Source organism: Podarcis melisellensis (genome assembly GCF_964234715.1).
Source record: "Podarcis melisellensis genome assembly, chromosome: 1".
NCBI lineage: Eukaryota > Metazoa > Chordata > Lepidosauria > Squamata > Lacertidae > Podarcis > Podarcis melisellensis.
Genome location: NC_138528.1, coordinates 38920218 through 38936898, shown reverse-complemented (window position 1 = coordinate 38936898; position 16681 = coordinate 38920218). Strand labels below are relative to the sequence as shown.

At 41.7% G+C, this 16681-nt stretch overlaps 1 protein-coding gene across 6 annotated transcripts in view; it reads right to left on the bottom strand.

Annotated features, from left to right (window-relative positions):
- The window catches only part of CDIN1 (CDAN1 interacting nuclease 1), a 120019-nt gene extending 104341 nt beyond the window's left edge, over positions 1-15678 (bottom strand). The window contains exon 1 of one of the 6 annotated variants that reach the window (XR_014162690.1): positions 13020-15678. Coding sequence is in view for 2 of the 6 variants with exons in the window: in XM_081887384.1 (XP_081743510.1) it covers positions 13020-13126 (107 nt within the window). In the remaining 4 variants the exon portion in view is untranslated. Of the gene's footprint in view, positions 1-1341; positions 1362-12708; positions 12880-13019 lie in introns of those variants that run through there. The other 5 variants (XM_081887384.1, XM_081887383.1, XM_081887386.1 and 2 more) reach the window with 5 other exon arrangements.
- Positions 15679-16681: the final 1003 nt, after the last annotated feature.

The following is a 16681-nucleotide window of genomic DNA, read 5'->3' as shown; positions in this document are numbered from 1 at the left end:
TACATTATATTTTTTTGAATCTAGTCTAACCATGATAACATCTAGATTCAACCCATTGAATTGAATTGAAAACCCAAGTTTTGATTTGATTATCTAGTGGAATGCCATTCAAGTGGTAACAAGAAAAATAAACTTAATACCAAACTTCTAATGGTTTTCTAATTTAACATTGCTATTGTTTTCTTGCTTTCAAAGTAGCCACTTCATTCACTAAATACATCCTTAAAAAACAAACAATTACAAAAAAGAAAATCAATGCCAAAATAGAAGAGCATATATAACTTTCATTTTATTTAGTGATGTAATAAGCTTGGGGACGTATATCAGGACCAAGAGAGTCATGGTCATTAATTTAGGCAATAAATCATAGGCCTTGCCAACAATGACAGCAAACAGATGCTAACAAGGAAATGTATTATTTAATATTGCCATGTATTATAAAAATGTAAGCATGTTTAAGACATGTCTTAATTTTTTATAATAATATGCATTTAATACATTACTGTTTTGACATGTCCAAGAATCAAATTTATAAGGTTCATTCTGCAAATGCATCCTGTTTTATAAGTATGGAGGGTATTCCAAGTTTATTTTTTAAAATAGAAGCATGAGTAAAAGCCTTTAAAATTATAACTTGGAATGTTGTCTGATTTATCGCTCGCATTTTGTAATAAATATTGTTGGGGGCAACATAAACTTTGAAAAGTAATGCTTTCCGAGAACAAGGAGAACTCAATATTCTCAATATCTAATTCAGGTTGCAATATTTAAACAGTCCAAATATCAACATTCCTGCCAGACTAAGAATTTTGCTACATTGAAAAAGGTTAATAAAGAGAAGGTTTGTAGTTGATTAACTTGCTTATATTTAATCCAAGCAACCAGTTTGTTTCCATATTTATTTTTGCTTTTCCATGCATGCAATGGTAATCTCATTGATTTCAACAGAACTTACTTACACATATAAGTTAATATGCTTAAGCTTACCACCTAAATTCTCTTGCTGATATTCTTTGGAGGAAAATGGATAAATATAAAACCTGTCCAAACTTACTCACCTTCCCAAATATGAAAACGGGCAAGATTGGGTTTCTTAGTTTGACAAACTGTACTAGTTTTGTACATGAGATGATTAACTGCAGAATGGCATCAAGATTTGCCTTTTCTGTATTCATCTTTGAAATCTCCTTGCAGGTTATCTCTATACAAAATGATCTAGCAGGCAGAGCATATTGTATTATGGAGCACACATTATTATTTTTAGTTACTGCTGTTTAACAAGGTAACACGCTAATCCAATGAACAGTGTTTTTGTTTATACATGGTTTTATTTAACTTTACCTTTCAATCAACTCTTGTATGTCCCAGCTGTCTTTCTTGGAAGTGCTACAGTCAACGCTTTAGAACACTTGAGGAAGCACTGATCAGAGTATGGAAACGAAATTTTCTTCATTAAATCTACTGAAGCAGATATTAAAAATGCATTTAATATACTGGGGATGGTTGGTGGGCATCAGAGAGTGTGACAGGCCAGTTACTGATGAGCTGCCGTCAGACGGCCTTCTCAGCAGGAATCTGTGTCTAAGGCTGCTGAAGGACAGCAATATCTTCCCTTGTGTGTAAGCTCTATTCATCTCCCAAGTATTTACTAAATCACAGGCCTCTGCACACAAACCCAGCGTTTCAGCGCATGCTAACAAATGATGGATGGTCCAGTCAATTCGTTATGTCCTGAAAGCGTGATTTCCTGCCATTCCAAATCATCAAACCTCTAGAGCTTTCAGAGCTGATCAGTCCTAGAGAATATATTTTGCAGGCTCTATTAAAGGAGTAGAGGTTGTTACCATTAAAGTCTCTAACTTTTTCCTGCTGGCTGGAAAGAATGAATGAAAGAAAAAAAAAATAGCCTTGGCATTCTAGGTAAAGAAGCCAGTGTTCCATTTAACGCCAACAGTTGTTAAAATAGGAATGCAGGAGAACTATATAAATTAAAAGTAGATTCAGTTATGAAGAAATTGTATATATTCTTTTGTTATGCTAAACATTTAGATAATATTTGATCAACAAAACATGAAATCCTTACTGTGAAACCAAGGAGTCACCTACAGGCTTAATTTTTAAAAAAAATGATATAATGAGTATTGCTTTCTTAACAAATATTTATGAAGACATCCATTTTGTAATTATAAATATGTCTTAAACTATACAGTGGTACCTCGGGTTACATACGCTTCAGGTTACAGACTCCGCTAACCCAGAAATAGTACCTCAGGTTAAGAACTTTGCTTCAGGATGAGAACAGAAATCACGCGGCGGCGACGCGGCGGCAGCGGGAGGCCCCATTAGCTAAAGTGGTGCTTCAGGTTAAGAACAGTTTCAGGTTAAGAACGGACCTCCGGAACGAATTAAGTACGTAACCAGAGGTACCACTGTATTGCATTGCTTGTAACATCTGCAATAAATAATGCTCTTCCAGTAGATCAGTACGTACTACGTAAGTGCAAGAGGCTACACGCTCTAAACTGGTAGGTTTACATACAAACACACCCCTGTGTGTCCACTAATTTTTAATTTTAAGCAAACGAAAGCAGCACACACACATTGACTTATACAATACTTTGCCACCATTTTCTATCGTAAATAGATTTGTCTGCTATTTTGCTATCAGTTTATGTAGATGTACATTTGGTACAGCAGCAGACGAGCCCATTCCAGATAAACAAAGCAACAGCATCCAGGAACCTAACATTTCTATTTCTTTGCTAACTTACTAGGTAGGTCCCAGCCAGATCTACTAAAACCCTCCCTATTTTGCCCTGCCATTCACCTCAACCTTGACCCAAAGATTAAACTCACTTTTATTGCACACAAAGGTCATCTGTATTAGGTCAACATTCAAAGTCCCTTGTCAACTAAGGTTGATATATTCCAACCTTTCCTACTCTAATGCATCAAATTTTTCATGGTGAGGTCATATGCAGCAGACAGTATATTCAGCAATTTATTGTGCCATTGTAATTTAGCACAGAGTATGATTGTCCAAAAAGCTGTCACATGAATACAATTTTTGCCACAATATGCTGAATCCCATAACCCTGCAAAGCTAACAAATCTGGTCCTGCATGCAGACTCCATAAAGAGCTGTCCCTGAAGTGTAATGCAAAAATTACAACTGTTATATTGAAGTCTGCAGGTATGGTAGAGTACGTATAATAGTATTTGAAAAAAATATGGCAGCCAAATACCCATAATCACATACGGACAGTGTTAAATCCCAACCTCCTAGTGCTCTTGGCCTTTTAAATCAGAAGGCATCTATCTCGGTTATGACACCAAGGTTGCTTAGGGTTGAATTATTTGTAATTATTTGTAATTAGTAGAATGGGTTAGGTAAAAGGTACCGGTACCCCTGCCCATACAGGCCAGTCTTGACAGACTCTAGGGTTGTGTGCTCATCTCACTCTAGAGGCCGGGAGCCAGCGCTGTCGGCAGACACTTCCGGGTCACGTGGCCAGCGTGACGAAGCTGCTCTGGCGAACCGGCACCAGAGCAGCACACGGAACGCCGTTTACCTTCCCGCCAGTAAGCGGTCCCTATTTATCTACTTGCACCCGGGGGTGCTTTTGAACTGCTAGGTTGGCAGGCGCTGGGACCGAGCGACGGGAGCGCACCCCGCCGCGGGGATTCGAACCGCCGACGTTTCGATCGGCAAGTCCTAGGCGCTGAGGCTTTAGCCCACAGCGCCACCTGCATCCCCGGTAGAATGGGTTATGTCTATTCAAAACAATATATGTGCAGGGGAAATGCTATGCACAAAGGAAGGTAAATAAATCATATTTGTTTGTAGATTTATATACCACCAACTCATACAATATAAAATGATGGTGTATAAGAGGATATACAATACGGCATAAAAACTATAAAACCAGTACAAAATTATTAAAATTACTGGCAAATAAAAAAACAGGCCTGTCCACATAAAAAGGTCTTCAAAGGGATGCCTGAAAAAGAAATGTAGTATGACAACAGGCCTGTGACCCTTACCCAGGGTGAGAGTCTGAAAGAAGGAATGTTGTTTAGGTGGTGTTCACCTTGAGTGAGACAGGGGAAGGAGTGTTACAATGGTATTGCAATCTTCCACCTGACAGTGTGGGATGCACCTACTACTGGGCCTTAGTCTATTTTCTCTGGCCATAATTTACCAGCTGCATTTAGTAAAATCAGTTGATGGTGCTAGGATGTGTCTGGTGGGCAGGGAGGAGGGAATTATAAAGATGCTGCCCCAATTTTAGTGGTGGTGGTAGCGGAAGGGATAGTCAAGAGTGGAGGGGCTGACCACCATCTGGAGTGGAGACCTAGATACTTGGCCTAGACTGAGGCTCCTAATCCTCCAGAAGTTACTGGTAGCTTATCTGTTGAGCCCTCTGGTTTGGCGATGCTGTTATCTGGAAAACAGACTGAAGAGTTTCAAGTCACCCAACTTCATTCAAAAAAGCCTAGAAATGAATAGCCATCAGGAAACTGTATTGGCTAGTTGATTTTAAATTTGTATATTGTTTTTATTGTAAGGTTTTTTTGTATGACTGTTGTAAACTGCTCCAATAAATTTTTATGAATGGGGGTATAGAAATATTTTAATTAATTCATTAACCAAACACAACAAATGCAAATTGAAGATGACATAAAACTACTCAAATTAAAGGGACAAAGGGTGGGCTTCTTCAAGAATTGTCTAATCAACTCCTCTTTTAACTAAAATACACTCAAACATAAAAATTGCCTTGATGAATGCCCATTTAGTCCAGTATTCTGTTTTCACCGTCTCCTACCAAAAACCAATGTGAAGCCTACAAGCAAAAGGTAAGCCCAGTGGTACCTTGGTTCTAATGCCTTCGTACTCAACCATCCTGGAACCCAAACACTGTAAACCCGGAAGTAAGTGTTCTGGTTTGCGAACTTTATTGGAAGTTGAATGTGCTCAGTTTTGAGTGTTACGCTTCTGATTTGAGTGCCACATTTCTGTTTGGAGTGTTACACTGAGGTCTGTCTGCTTTTGCTATTTATTTTGCGTTTTTGCGGCTCTTTTTTGTTTTGTTTTTGTGACTGTGTGGAACCCAGTTCAGCTACTAAGAGATGATTGTGCGACTGCAGTACATTGTTTACTGCTTTCATTTTATGGATCAATGGTCTCGTTAGTAAAATCCATGTAAAATTGCTGTTTTAGGGGTTGTTTTTAAAAGTGTGGAACGGATTAATCCATTTTGCATTACTTTCTATGGGAAAGCGTGCCTTGGTTTTGGAACACTTTGGTTTTCAAACAGACTTCCAGAACGGATTAAGTTTGAGGAACAAGGTACTACTGTACAAGAGAACTCTCCTGCTTGCAATCTACAGCAACTAGTACTCAGCGGCATACTTGCCTCTAAGAGAGGAGGTAGTATTTAGTCATTATGAATTGCAGTCTTTGATAGGCTTATCATTCATTAATTTGTCTAACTGCATTTTAAATCTATCTAAATTGGTGGCCATCATTACAATTTATGGAAGTAAATTCCAGTTTCGCTATGCACTGTGTGTAAAGAGGAATTAACCACTATGACTTCATCAGGAGCATGATGGAGTCCAGACAGCTCCCTCTGGAAGCCCATGTACGGAGCCCTATTTCCTTCTCAATTACCTGGCAAAACACGCCTGGAGCCTGGCTAATTTCTAATGCTGTCCAGCAAACTTAGGTTTACCAGTATCCTTGGTACCTTATATGCTGCTGCTGCAGCATACAAGGTCCCACTGGAGATGAAAACCTCCAATGAGATCTTCCACTGCCTATTGCTGCCACTGCCAGGCCAATTGGAATTGGAAAAACTCTCTCTCTCTCTGTGTGTGTGTGTGTGTGTGTGTGTGTGAACACGGCAACTAGTAGTATATTCCTAGAATATAGTTTACACGGTCTATAGTCCTACGTTGCCAAGACTTTTAGAATTATTTAAAAATGTATTCTCACTGAAATAATTTAAAATGAGTTGCTATTGCAATTCACATTATAACCATACTGTAACTTTTTCAGGCTTTTAGTGATTAGGATCATGTTCCACGGTCACAGTTCATTTGCCAGCTTAGTTCAATGTACCTTGAAGAGCAAGTAACATTTTACTTATAAGCTTTTCCTATAAATGTTATTGGCAAAACAAACTATATAATATAGCTTTCATAAATGATGGCATTCAGCAGAAGGACTGTAAGTAGGACAGTGCCTTTTTAAAATAGTTTGCTCAAGCAGCCACATATAATCCCAATGATTTCAACTGATGCACTGCCACTAAGTGGTGTTCAGAATCTTGGTAAGATTTACAAGCAACTTCAGACAAATAAATGCCAAGTTTAAGGAGAGCTATTAAACTGCATCAAAAATACTGTGATAAGTGGTGACATTGTATAAGGCAGCTTTTGTGCCTGTGTGAATGGGAAGCCACGGGTTGCTTCCTTGCTGGAGTCTAGCCTGATGGAAATGTTGTAAGCCCCTGTAATATAGCAGATAGAATGTTGGCCTTGGAGACTTGGTTTCAAATCCACTCAGCCATGGCACTCACTGGTTGGTCTTAAACAAATCTTCATCTCTGAGCCCAACATATTTCACATGCTTGTTTTACAATAAAATAGAATACCATTGTAAGCTGCTCTGACATGCTGTTGCAAAACATGCTATTGTTTACAGAAGACACTCTGATCCAGCTCAGATGGGGTGGCAGTGTGGGCTGCCACTTCTTTCCTTGCCCCTTCAGTGCCACCGCCCATGCTATTTCAGAGAGTTATCCAACACATGAAGCATTTTTTTCCAGAAAACATAGGTAGTTGAAGGTGGAAAAAAGATCACCTCCTATTCACCACTGCTTGCAGGAGTGTCCAGTTGACAGAGATAACCACACATTGTGATTATGTCTGGGTCCAACCCCATATATATATATTCTTGCACAATTAATGTACTCAAAGAGATTCTTTTTGGGTTGTTATTCTGTGAAGATAGGTTCTAAGCAGTTTACAAGTATAAAACCAATTACAAAACACACATAATTAAAATAAATGATAAAGCAATTCCATCAAAACATTAAAATAAGCATTCACAATTAAAATGTGCAACACAAAAGAGTGTGTTAAAACAACACAATTAGAAGAGTAAAAACAGCAATTAAAACAAGGAAAGCATAAAGTTCAAATCAGAAAATCAGGCAAATGCTTGTCTAAACAGGTCCAATAAACAGAAATACCAATGAGGTCTCTCATGTTTTAGCAGGGAGAGCACCCCACAACACTGGTGCCATCAGTGAAAAATACCACCTCTGTGTTACCACAAGCAAAAAACTCATTAGGCTGTGGCAAAACTAACTACTGTACTCACTGCCTGGACCGTGGCAGCCTGCACCAGCCGCAGCCTTCAGATCAGCCAGAAGGGAAACCCCATGCTTTAATGTAACTACAGGGCTTCTTGTCTATTAGACTATTGTCTATTAGATTAACTATGACTATTGAGGTTTTTAGTATGTCTAACAAAAAGAAGTATTAAATATTATCTGGTAAAGGCAATAGTTCAACAAATGAAGATGAAGGCTTAATTATATACATTATAACAGTTCTAGCTTGGATTTATTTTCCTGTGACATGCTAACCCCAAGTGACTCTCCAGAGTTTTAGGTAGTCATACCTGAAGATGCCAGGTCCAGGGATTGAACCTAGAACCTTTTGCATAAAAGGCATGTGCTCTACTACCAAGTTTAACTTCTTCCCCTGATATATGGCACAATCAATTATGAACAGCTCCTTTGCAATTCCTATTCATGTCAATGAGTTTACACAGGAACACTTATTATTGAATTCTACGCATGATTATATATGGCACAATCATACAGAGGGCAGAATAAAAGGCTATCGGTTTTTAGTAGAAATATTCTGCTTATTCTTGCATCTCTTTCTTCTAATTCAAAATATATTATCATTTCAGTATGGGCCAATAGAACAGTTCCATACAGCAAAGATTTACTGCAAACCTTGTTTCTAGGACAAACCAAGACTGACTGCAACTCACAACACATTCTTCTACACTACTCCAGAATAATTTGTTTAGAAATGGAAGCCTGTTTACTCTATTTAAAGACACATATAAGTACTGAAACGCATCTTTTTAATGGAGCATATACTTTGTTTAGTCGTTTAGTCGTGTCCGACTCTTCGTGACCCCATGGACCAGAGAACGCCAGGCACCTCTGTCCTCTACTGCCTCCCGCAGTTTGGTCAAACTCATGCTGGTAGCCTCGAAAACACTATCCAACCATCTCGTCCTCTGTCGCCCCCTTCTCCTTGTGCCCTCCATCTTTCCCAACATCAGGGTCTTCTCCAGGGAGTCTTCTCTTCTCATGAGGTGGCCAAAGTACTGGAGCCTCAGCTTCACAATCTGTCCTTCCAGTGAGCACTCAGGGTTGATTTCCTTCAGTATGGAGAGGTTTGATCTTCTTGCAGTCCATGGGACTCTCAAGAGTCTCCTCCAGCACCATAATTCAAAGGCATCAATTCTTCGGCGATCAGCCTTCTTTATAGTCCAGCTCTCACTTCCATACATCACTACTGGGAAAACCATAGCTTTAACTATACGAACCTTTGTTGGCAAGGTGATGTCTCTACTTCTCAAGATGCTGTCTAGGCCTGTCATTGCCCTTCTCCCAAGAAGCAGGCGTCTTTTAATTTCGTGGCTGCTGTCACCATCTGCAGTGATCATTGAGCCCAAGAAAGTAAAATCTCTCACTACCTCCATTTCTTCCCCTTCTATTTGCCAGGAGGTGATGGGACCAGTGGCCATGATCTTCGTTTTTTTGATGTTGAGCTTCAGACCATATTTTGCGCTCTCCTCTTTCACCCTCATTAAAAGGTTCTTTAATTCCTCCTCACTTTCTGCCATCAAGGTTGTGTCATCTGCATATCTGAGGTTGTTGATATTTCTTCCGGCAATCTTAATTCCGGCTAGGGATTCATCCAGCCCAGCCTTTCGCATGATGAATTCTGCATATAAGTTAAATAAGCAGGGAGACAAAATACAGCCTTGTCGTACTCCTTTCCCAATTTTGAACCAATCAGTTGTTCCATATCCAGTTCTAACTGTAGCTTCTTGTCCCACATAGAGATTTCTCAGGAGACAGATGAGGTGATCTGGCACTCCCATTTCTTTAAGAACTTGCCATAGTTTGCCGTGGTCGACACAGTCAAAGGCTTTTGCATAGTCGGAGCATATACTATCATGGGTTAATGCTTGACACTGCAGCTATCTGTTACATTCTGCTAGTATCATTTTTGTTTTCTTTTTTCTTTTCGAAAGGCTCTTTACTTGGCACGTTCCACGAAGTTGTACTTTGTCTGACAGTTTAAATATCAGCATCAGTTTCATCTCATCAGAAGCTCTAGATGGAAAAGTTCTGCCTATGCTGAATTGTCCCAAGAAGCTTCAAGATTAATTTGATTTAAAAAGCTTCAGGAGCTTTCAAAGGAGAGTTGGTGGTTTCAGACCATTTCCTAATGGACAGCTGCATCTATCATAAAACCATCAGGATTTCTACCATTATTGGCAATTTCTCATCCACATACAGATACAATATTTTCATTTTAGAGTCTAGGCATATTGGAGGAGAGATATATTCAAGATAGAACTGTACATTTCCACACAGTTCCAGCTTCGTGAATGGATGCATGTTCCCAAGAAAATGCACAGAATGTTTCTTAAACCATTCATTATTTCTTCCCCTTTAAGTTATATCATAATTTGAAAACACAGTTTGTCTATCAACTGAAGATTTCATTAATTATATGAATTTAGTAACATATTTTAATAAAACTGCTAATTATCAAAATCTCAATAACTGAGAATTTTTCAGGCCAAACACTGGCAATTTCTGTGACATATGGGATAGCTCACAACTCTGAACAAGAAAAACAATATTTAATTTTGGGCACAGGTCGTATTTTAATCTTTTTTCCGGTTTTAATCTAGAATATAGATGACTTCAAAGATAATACATTCAGGTCAGTATACGGTACTGCAAGATCCAGGGTTTGAAGACAGATTGCCATGACTTAAGCTGAGCACTTTCAGCTTCAGTTACCTGTTCCGTTGCTAAAAGAAAAACCATATTGCTTCTGTTTGGAAATACAGAACAGATGCTAGTATTAGTTACTACTACAAACTGGGAGGGAAATACAGTAAGCCCACAACTTACATTTAACTTGTGTACATTCAGCTTTATGCGTGTGGGAAAAAATGTTAAATATTAAGGAAGCTGCAAGGCTTGACTTTGGTAATTCCACCCATTGAACCCAATGTGTTTGGGTTTAGGTAGGCCCACATAAATTGTAGGCTTACTGTACCTATTTAATTTTTATTTATGTCTGACACAGGGATGAGGCATCCAGTATATTCAATATTGTAATTTAATGCAATCAGAATTGTGATAAGATATCTGCTTTTAGGATGAGACTATTTGGAACAACAACAAAATACCACTGCATTTTGAAGACTAGCAAAATTTATTGTGATAGAAGCTTTTGTTTGACAGAGATCACTTCATCAAGTACATGGTCACCTGAATGGAGCTATACTTCACAGAGAGAAGAATTTTTTAAAAATAAAACTTTGCAAAGCAAGGTCTAAAGTTCAAGCAAGGCAAGAGGAAACAGTTACATCTTTTATACTACTAAGCTGAACTTTCCCAGTTTGTTCTGACTGCCTCAGAACTGGGACTATTTGTTCTCTTCATATCAACAGTACAGTGATACCTCAGGTTAAGTACTTAATTCGTTCCAGAGGTCCGTTCTTAACCTGAAACTGTTCTTAACCTGAAGCACCACTTTAGCTAATGGGTCCTCCTGCTGCTGCTGCCGTTGTGTGATTTCTGTTCTCATCCTGAAGCAAAGTTCTTAACCTGACACACTATTTCTGGGTTAGCGGAGTCTGTAACCTGAAGCATCTGTAACCTGAAGCGTATGTAACCCGAGGTACCACTGTACACCTATGTGTGACCCACATGTGCACTTCAACCTAATTATGATTGACTCATGTTTCTTCAGCTTCAGTTACCTAACAGTATTCCTATATGGGAGAAAAAGCGATGATATCATTATCTAAGTCCATCTTGAGTCCATCAGAACATCAGCAATTTCCACTGCACCATTAACCTGAGTCCTAAACAGTCCATACAAGTCCAATTTCTGGACACCACAGTACAACAATATGAAAAGCATATAAACCTTACATTAGAAACAAACTTTTGTGCACTTCCCAACTACACTCTGGAGCTCACATCACTATCTACTGCCTACAGCAAGTCCTTTAATATGCATCTAATTCAGGGATCAACACCTGCATCTTAAAACTACAGGACTCATCAGGTGAAGTAAATATTCAAATCAACAGTGCCAAACAAGTACCTTGTGGTCACCAAATACAGGACAGGTGCAACAGAGAAAGCAGTAGGCCATGATTTGTTGTCAACTACAGCTCTCAGCTAAAAGCTCTCTAGCACATCAGCAAGGTTCTAAACTGCATTCTAGATTAACCAGCTCTCTCACAGGACTTGGTGGGAGGGTCACAGCTCAGTGGCCTTGCAAGCTGAAGGCCCAAAATTCAATCCCTGGCATCTTCAGCTATGACTGGGAATGTCCCTTCTGAAACCCACAAGAGCTGCTGTCAGTCAGCATCCACAATAATGCATGGATCAATGGCCTGACTTGGTGTTAGGCAACTTTCCTATGCCCCTATGTACCTGTCCTTGGTTATAAGCGCAAGGACCAGTGCCGAGGGCCTTCTGGCAGTTCCTTCATCGCAAGAAGTGAGGTTACAGGGAACCAGGCAGAGGGCCTTCTTGGTGGTGGCGCCCACCCTGTGGAACGGCCTCCCATCAGATGTCAAGGAAATAACTATCTGACTTTTAGAAGACATTTGAAGGCAGCCCTGTTTAGGGAAGTTTTTAATGTTTGATTCTATTTTTAATATTCTGTTGGGAGCCGCCCAGAGTGGCTGGGAAAACCCAGCCAGATGGGCGGGGTGTAATAAATTATTATTATTTATTAAGAGCCCCACAGAAGCAAATAATCAACAACAATGGGCCAGCCAACCAAGGTATAAGCCCTAGTGCCAATTCTGTTATTTTATTTTATTGTTTAAAGACATAATATAAACTCAGCTTACCGAAATTCATCAAATTATATAAAACAGCTCAAGTAACAGTGAAAACAGTTCTGATTATTAAAACTGATTCTTGCAAACTGTTTAGGTGTCCAATACTCTAACCTCTACAGGTGATCTACTCCTTTTTCCCACTTTGCAGTGTATTATTTGAATTGGAGAGAAGCAACAGGTAGGAAGCAAGCAAAAAGGAAAGAACCTGTGGAAAGTAGCTACTTTAGGTGGCCCACTTTAGGTTACATAATGCGACAGGGACCACTCTTGTACCCAGCAATCAATTAAACACCATTAATTACGATTCACTTCAGGTCTCTGAAACGCAGGCATTACATGCAAAAAAAGAAAGAAAATATCAGGAGTTTTGCAGCCAAGGAACGCTCAGCTCGAACAGAACCTCCACGACATCCAGCGAGATGGTTAAGAGCGCGATCCTGATCACATCTACTCAGAAGTGAGTTCTACGGAAATCAATGGGGGGGAGGTTTACTTACTCCCAAGTAAATGGGATTACGCTCGCAGTATATCAAGCGATACTTGTATGGCGCCCCTTGAGACCCTGCTGCTACTCGCAGTGCTTCCTCACGAACCAAAACAGCTTCCCAGGCCGAAGAAAAGGCAGAGAGCGCCTTTATTTACATTGCAAACATGCAAATCTGAACTGCCTCCCGCCGTCACCTCCCCCCCCCCATTTTTAAAAAAGCAAATAAAACCCCGGGCCTGCTGCCGCTTCCTTCCCTCGAGGGGGCGGAGCTCGCCCTTGACGAGGGAGGCGGAGCTCTGCCGGCGCCCCGCGCAGACTTACCTGGGGAAGCGCTCCCTCAGTTTCCTCAGGCTCTGCCTGGTCGGAGGCACCTGGGCCAGGAACCGGGCGACCTCTTCGTACTGGGCTTTGGTCAGCTTCGTCGCCATCCTCCCGCCTCACACGCCCTCAGGACAGACGGGTGGCTGGGAGGGGGCGAAGCGCGGCGGCGGCAGTTTCAAACGCAGAGCGCGGGAACGGCGGTTTTGCAGGAAAGCCTTTCACTCGCCGCCGCCGCCAAGAGCGGGGGTGGCGCGTCTGGGTGAAGCGCCCTCACCAAAATAAAGCCTCTGCCCCGACCCCTGCGGTTCGCGCCTTACAGCCGGGGAATGAGGGACGCTCATGCGCGGTTCCGCAGCTCCGCCCTTCGCTTGCCGCCGCTGCGGGCGCAGCCGAGGTGGAAGTCGGCCTCTGGTGTGGGGCTGAGCGGGGAGAAAGCGGCCTCGGCGGTGCTCGCTCCCTCTCGCCTGCTCTGCTCATTCAGAGCCAGCCGCCCTCGCGCGGCCCGGGAGCCCAGCCCCTTTTTCTGCAGAGTTTCATTTTCGTGACTTCGGTTTGTGTGCGAGAAGGAGCGCCGAGGTGTAGGAAAGGGGCATCAGCTGTTAAAGTCGTCGAGGCCCCCGTCGCTGGGATTTTCGGAGTTGGGGTCGGGGGGTGCAAGGCTTGCCTTGCCTTGAACTGCGATCTGTGTACGCATCAGAAAAGTTTCAGGTGTTGGGAGCGTTTTGTGGAGGCGGGTGGAATTCCCCCGCTCCGCCCAGCCCAGGACAAAGATAAACGAGGTTAATATATCTGTTTCATTTCAGGATTTATGAAACTATGTTCAGAAAATGCCCAGAAGTGGAATAGGAAACAGAATACCGATCATGAAAGGGAATTGCAGCATAAAAACCCAACAAGGAATTTGAAATGCGGAAATAGACTCACATGGGGAGATACGGGAGAAAAAGGGTTTCAACAAGGGTCAGAAACTCATGAGAGTGTTTGGACTTGTTGCACTTTTAAGGGGAATGAGTTCGAAAGATCTGGTGCCACAATGTTAAAACCATGTTCTTGATTCCCAGCATACTTTACTGCAGTGGTGTGCGGCACAACTAACTGGTTCGTTATTAGGGCCAATTCGAGTGTCCCAAAGATGGTAACAAGTTTTAGGATATTTTGGGTACACTTAACTGAGAATTGGGCTAACATTTGAGTAATGTTTGATTTATTTATAAAACATCACATCATAAGAAGAGCCCAGAAGGATAAGGCCAAATGCACATCTAATCCAGATTCCTGTTCTCAAATTGGCCAACTGCTTATGGGAAGCCTGCAACCAGGACCTGAGTACAACAGGAGTCTCGCGTGATTCCCAGCAACTGGGTTCAGAGGTATAGTGCCTCCAACAGAGAAAGCAGAACACAACCATTGTGGCTAGTACAGTCGACTCAGAATTTGTCTCCTAAAGCCATCCATGCTGGCAGTCATCAATGTGAATAATTTGTTGGGTGGATAAGAACATAAGAGTTTGGGGTCATACCCATCTAGTCTAGGTAAAGGACCCCTGGATGAGTTAGTCCAGTTAAAGGCGACTATAAATCACTTCTGGCTCAACAGAACATCGTGATGGAAGCCAGAGTGCACAAGAAACACCATTTACCTTCCTGCTGCAGTGGTACCTCTTTATCTGCTTACACTGGTGTGCTTTTGAACTGCTAGGTTGGCAGATGCTGGGACACAGCAATGGGAGCTCACCACCACTGAGGAGATTTGAACCGCCAACCTTCCTGTCGGCAAGCCTAAGAGGCTCCATGGTTTAGACCACAGTGCCACCCGCATCCCTAGGGAGGGCATGAGGGCAATAGCATTATTTTGCATGTGTTCCCCAGCAACTGGTATGCAGGTGCATGGTGCCTCTGATACTGGAGATGGTGCAAATAGTCTAATCCCTCTTTAAAGCCATCCTAGCTGGAAACTATTACGACATCTTATGGTAAAGGTAAAGGACCCCGAAACGGTTAAGGCCAGTCAAAGGTGACTGGGCTGTGGTGCTCATCTCGCTTTGCAGGCCAAGGGAGCTGGCATTTGTCCAGACAGCTTTCCGGGTCATGTGGCCAGCATGACTAAACAGCTTGTGGCACAATGGGACACTGTGACATGTGCTAGAGTACACACTGTTTACCTTCTTGCTGCAACAGTACCTATTTATCTACTTGCACTGGTATGCTAGGTTGGCAGAAGCTGGGACAGAGCGACGGGAGTTCAGCCCATTGCACGGATTTATGGTAGCACATACTAGGGACTGTGCCTCTACTTCGCTCTCCAGCTCTGCTGTCATTCCCCCTAGACGTTTCTTTCCCAGTGCTTGCAATGACTAAGCTCACTTCCCAAGCTTGTTTCTGGCACACTTCTCTTTTCTATTTTGCAACCCTGCTTTGCACCCATTTTTAATTCCACCCCCATGTCCATGTTTGTCCTCTCCATTTTGCAAACCTTTTTTGCAAAGCCTCTTTTTCATCTGCCCAATTATGAAAACACCACTTATTTGGTAGATACTTTAATATCCCTGCTTTCATCTTCACCCTGCTTCCGCTCTGTTGCATTTCCCCTTTTACCACCTTACCGTCGCATCACTTTTCTCAACTCTTGCACACAAACCATCCCCCTTTCCATTACTCATCCTCTCTCCTGTATGTACAAAATACTTTTTAAAATGTCATCCCATTGAGATCCCAAGATGAATTTTTACAGGTAGCTGTTAAAAATATTTAATAATCAATACGTCTTTTGGGATTTTTAATCAGATTACTTTTTTAACCACTTTTTCAAATATTCAATTTTTGTAACTTAAATTTATAATTTGAAGTAAGTACATCATGTGACATATCATATTAAAGCCCATGAAGCTCAGAAAAGATTGGTGTTTTTAGTTTTTAGGTATCTCAATTCTGGGCTGAGCTTTTAAGGCTTTTGTGTAGCCTTTTGGCAAGGCTATTATTTATATATATATATATATATATGCTTTCGTAGATTTTCACGGGTACAGGAATGCAGGTTTTGGTGTCCTCGGGTGTCTTCCCGTGTAAAAGTTGGGGTGTCTAGGCGACGTTTCGACGAGGTCTCACTCGTCATCTTCAGGCTGGTGCTTTCGGCTTCTTGTTACTGGAACAGAGCAGGATCTCAGTGTTTGAGTTCCTATAAATACTGTTGAGGGGGTGTGGTGTATAGCCTCCAATGTTCTGGGCAGAGAGGAAGTTCCCAGGCTAGTGTGCCTTTTCTTCTTTTGTTCCTTAATTACTTGAGGGATATCTTGAGTGATTTCTTGAGTGATATCCTGAGTACCACTTAGGTGGGTCATTAGGTGTGGATTAGTTGCTAAAGTCTTTGTGTCTTGACCTCTTGAACTTTGTGAAGAGTTTTTCTGAGAAGATGGCTGTACTGCACTTAGTTGTGCTCTGGCTTGGCTTCGTGTATAGGGGCGAGCTGTGGTTTTGTGGCCTGTGTCAGCCAGATCTGTGTAGGGATTGCAGGGGGGTGCAGCATCCGGAGGTGCCACCATGGTTTGGCTACTGGATGGTGTCTGTAATTTATCTGTGGAGAGGGTCTGGGTTTGGGTCTGGTGTGGTTGATTGGTGATGGCGTTCTGTGTGCCTCTGGATCTGGTGTCAGTTTTTGTGGGGAGG